The following is a 1,888-nucleotide window of genomic DNA, read 5'->3' on the forward strand; positions in this document are numbered from 1 at the left end:
GGGGTCGGGAGGGGCAGCGGCGGCCAGGGGGGCACAGGGTGCCTGGGGGCGGCGGGCATCCCCGGGGGGGCCGCGGGAGTCGCGGGAAGGAGGGGGTGGCCGGGGCTGGGGTCCCCGCAGGTCGTGGGGGGGCAGGCCGTCGCGGTAGAAAGCGGAGGGCGGCGCGGCCGGGAGGGTGCCGGGGCGACCCAGTGCCCGTCCAGGGGTGCCCATCACCGCCACCCCACCACCGCCATCTCCCTCCTCCTCCTCCTCCTCCTCGGGGCAGGCATCGAAGTCGCGGGGGCGGAGGTGGCGCAGGTCGGTGCCGCGGCGGTGCGGGGGGCTGGCACAGGGGACGGGGGAGCTGGAGACGCGGGTGCGCTGGAACCAAGCCCAGAGCGGGCGAGCGCGGCAGTCGCAGGCCCAGGGGTTGGCGTTGAGGCGCAGGAACTGGAGGGCGGGCAGGGCGGCCAGCGGGTCCCCGGGCAGCGCCGCCAGGCTGTTGTTGAACAGGTAGAGGATGGTGAGGCGGGCCAGGCCCCGGAAGGCGCGGCGGTGGATGGTGACCAGGCGGTTGGCGTGCAGCAGCAGGCGGTCCAGGCTGGGCAACCCTCGGAAGACACCCTCCGATAGCGCCCGCACCCGGTTCCCGTGTAGGAAGAGGTGGCTCAGGTTGGCCAGGTCAGCAAAGAGGTCGTCCTGCAGTGGAAGGGAGGAGAGATGGGGTGAGTGCAGGGTGTGCAGCAGCACTGGGGAGCCCCCAGCACTGCCCCGCGTCCCTGCATGGTGGGCATCACCCAGAGAGCTGCCTGTGACTGTCCCGCAGAGCCCTGCTCCGTGGGCTGCATCCGGAGCCCTGCCCCGTGTCCTTGTCCTGCAGGCATCAACCATCACCCTTCCCCGTGTCCCTGCTCTGTGGGCATCACCCAGTGCCTTGTCCCATGCATATCACCAAGAGCCCCCTCCTGTGTCCGGGCCCTGCTGGCGTCACCCATGACACTGCCCCGTGGCCATCGCTCTGTCCCCGCTCCATGAGCATCCCCTGTCACTCTGCCCCATGTGCTGGCTCCGTGAGTATCGCCTTGTCCCACACCCTGGCTCCACGGATGTCACCCCTCACCCTGCCCCGTGCCCCTGCTCCATGGGTGTCACCCCTCACCTTGCCCTGTGGGTCTCCTGCAGAGCCTGGTCCCCTGCTCATGCCCTGAAGGCATCACCCACCACCGTGCTTCAACCGCCTCCCCCATCCCCTGCCCCATGGGCATCATCCGCCACCCCCCTGCCCCTCGGGCACCCCCAGAGCCCTGCCCCACGGGCACCCCACAGCTGCGCTGGGGCAGCCCCGGGGCCGTGCCGGACCTGCAGGTAGAGCAGCCCGTTCTCCTGCAGGTAGAGGTACTGGAGGCTGTGGAGGCCGCGGAAGATGGCGCTGGGCAGGCTGGCCAGCTGGCACCGGTAGAGGTGCAGGGCCTGGAGGCGCCGGAGGCCGCGGAAGGTGTCGGGGGCCAGGACGCGGAGGTGGGGGTTGTCACCCAGGTCGAGCTCCTCCAGGGCGGGCAGGTGGCGGAAGGTGCCCGGCTGGATGGAGGAGATGTTGTTGGAGTAGAGCCAGAGGGTGACGGTGCTGGGCCCGAAGGTGCCCGCCCGCAGCGCCCCGATGATGTTGTTCTGCAGGAAGAGGCGGCGGGCGCCAGGCGGGAGCCCCGCGGGCACCGAGGAGAAGTTGTTGGCCTGGCAGCTGACGGTGGGCGGCGAGACGTAGCAGGTGCAGAGCGCGGGGCAGGCGGGCGCCCTGCCGGGCACCCACGCCAGCGCCGCCAGCAGCAGGGCCGCCAGGCGCCCGCCTGCGGGCACAGCGGGGCATCAGCATGGGGCACCGTCTGGGGCGCTGCCCCGGCCCGGCCCC

General features: G+C 72.3%; 1 protein-coding gene across 1 annotated transcript in view; it reads right to left on the bottom strand.

The window, feature by feature from the left end:
* RTN4RL2 (reticulon 4 receptor-like 2) overlaps positions 1-1,839 on the bottom strand; it is a gene marked incomplete at its 5' end in the record, with an annotated part of 2,495 nt that extends 656 nt beyond the window's left edge. The window contains 2 exons of the mRNA XM_010568060.1: positions 36-681; positions 1,342-1,839. Coding sequence (XP_010566362.1) covers positions 36-681; positions 1,342-1,839 — 1,144 coding nt within the window. The remainder of the gene's footprint in view (positions 1-35; positions 682-1,341) is intronic.
* Positions 1,840-1,888: the final 49 nt, after the last annotated feature.

Source organism: Haliaeetus leucocephalus, unplaced genomic scaffold (genome assembly GCF_000737465.1).
Source record: "Haliaeetus leucocephalus isolate CR32 unplaced genomic scaffold, Haliaeetus_leucocephalus-4.0 Scaffold236, whole genome shotgun sequence".
In the NCBI taxonomy this organism is placed as follows: domain Eukaryota; kingdom Metazoa; phylum Chordata; class Aves; order Accipitriformes; family Accipitridae; genus Haliaeetus; species Haliaeetus leucocephalus.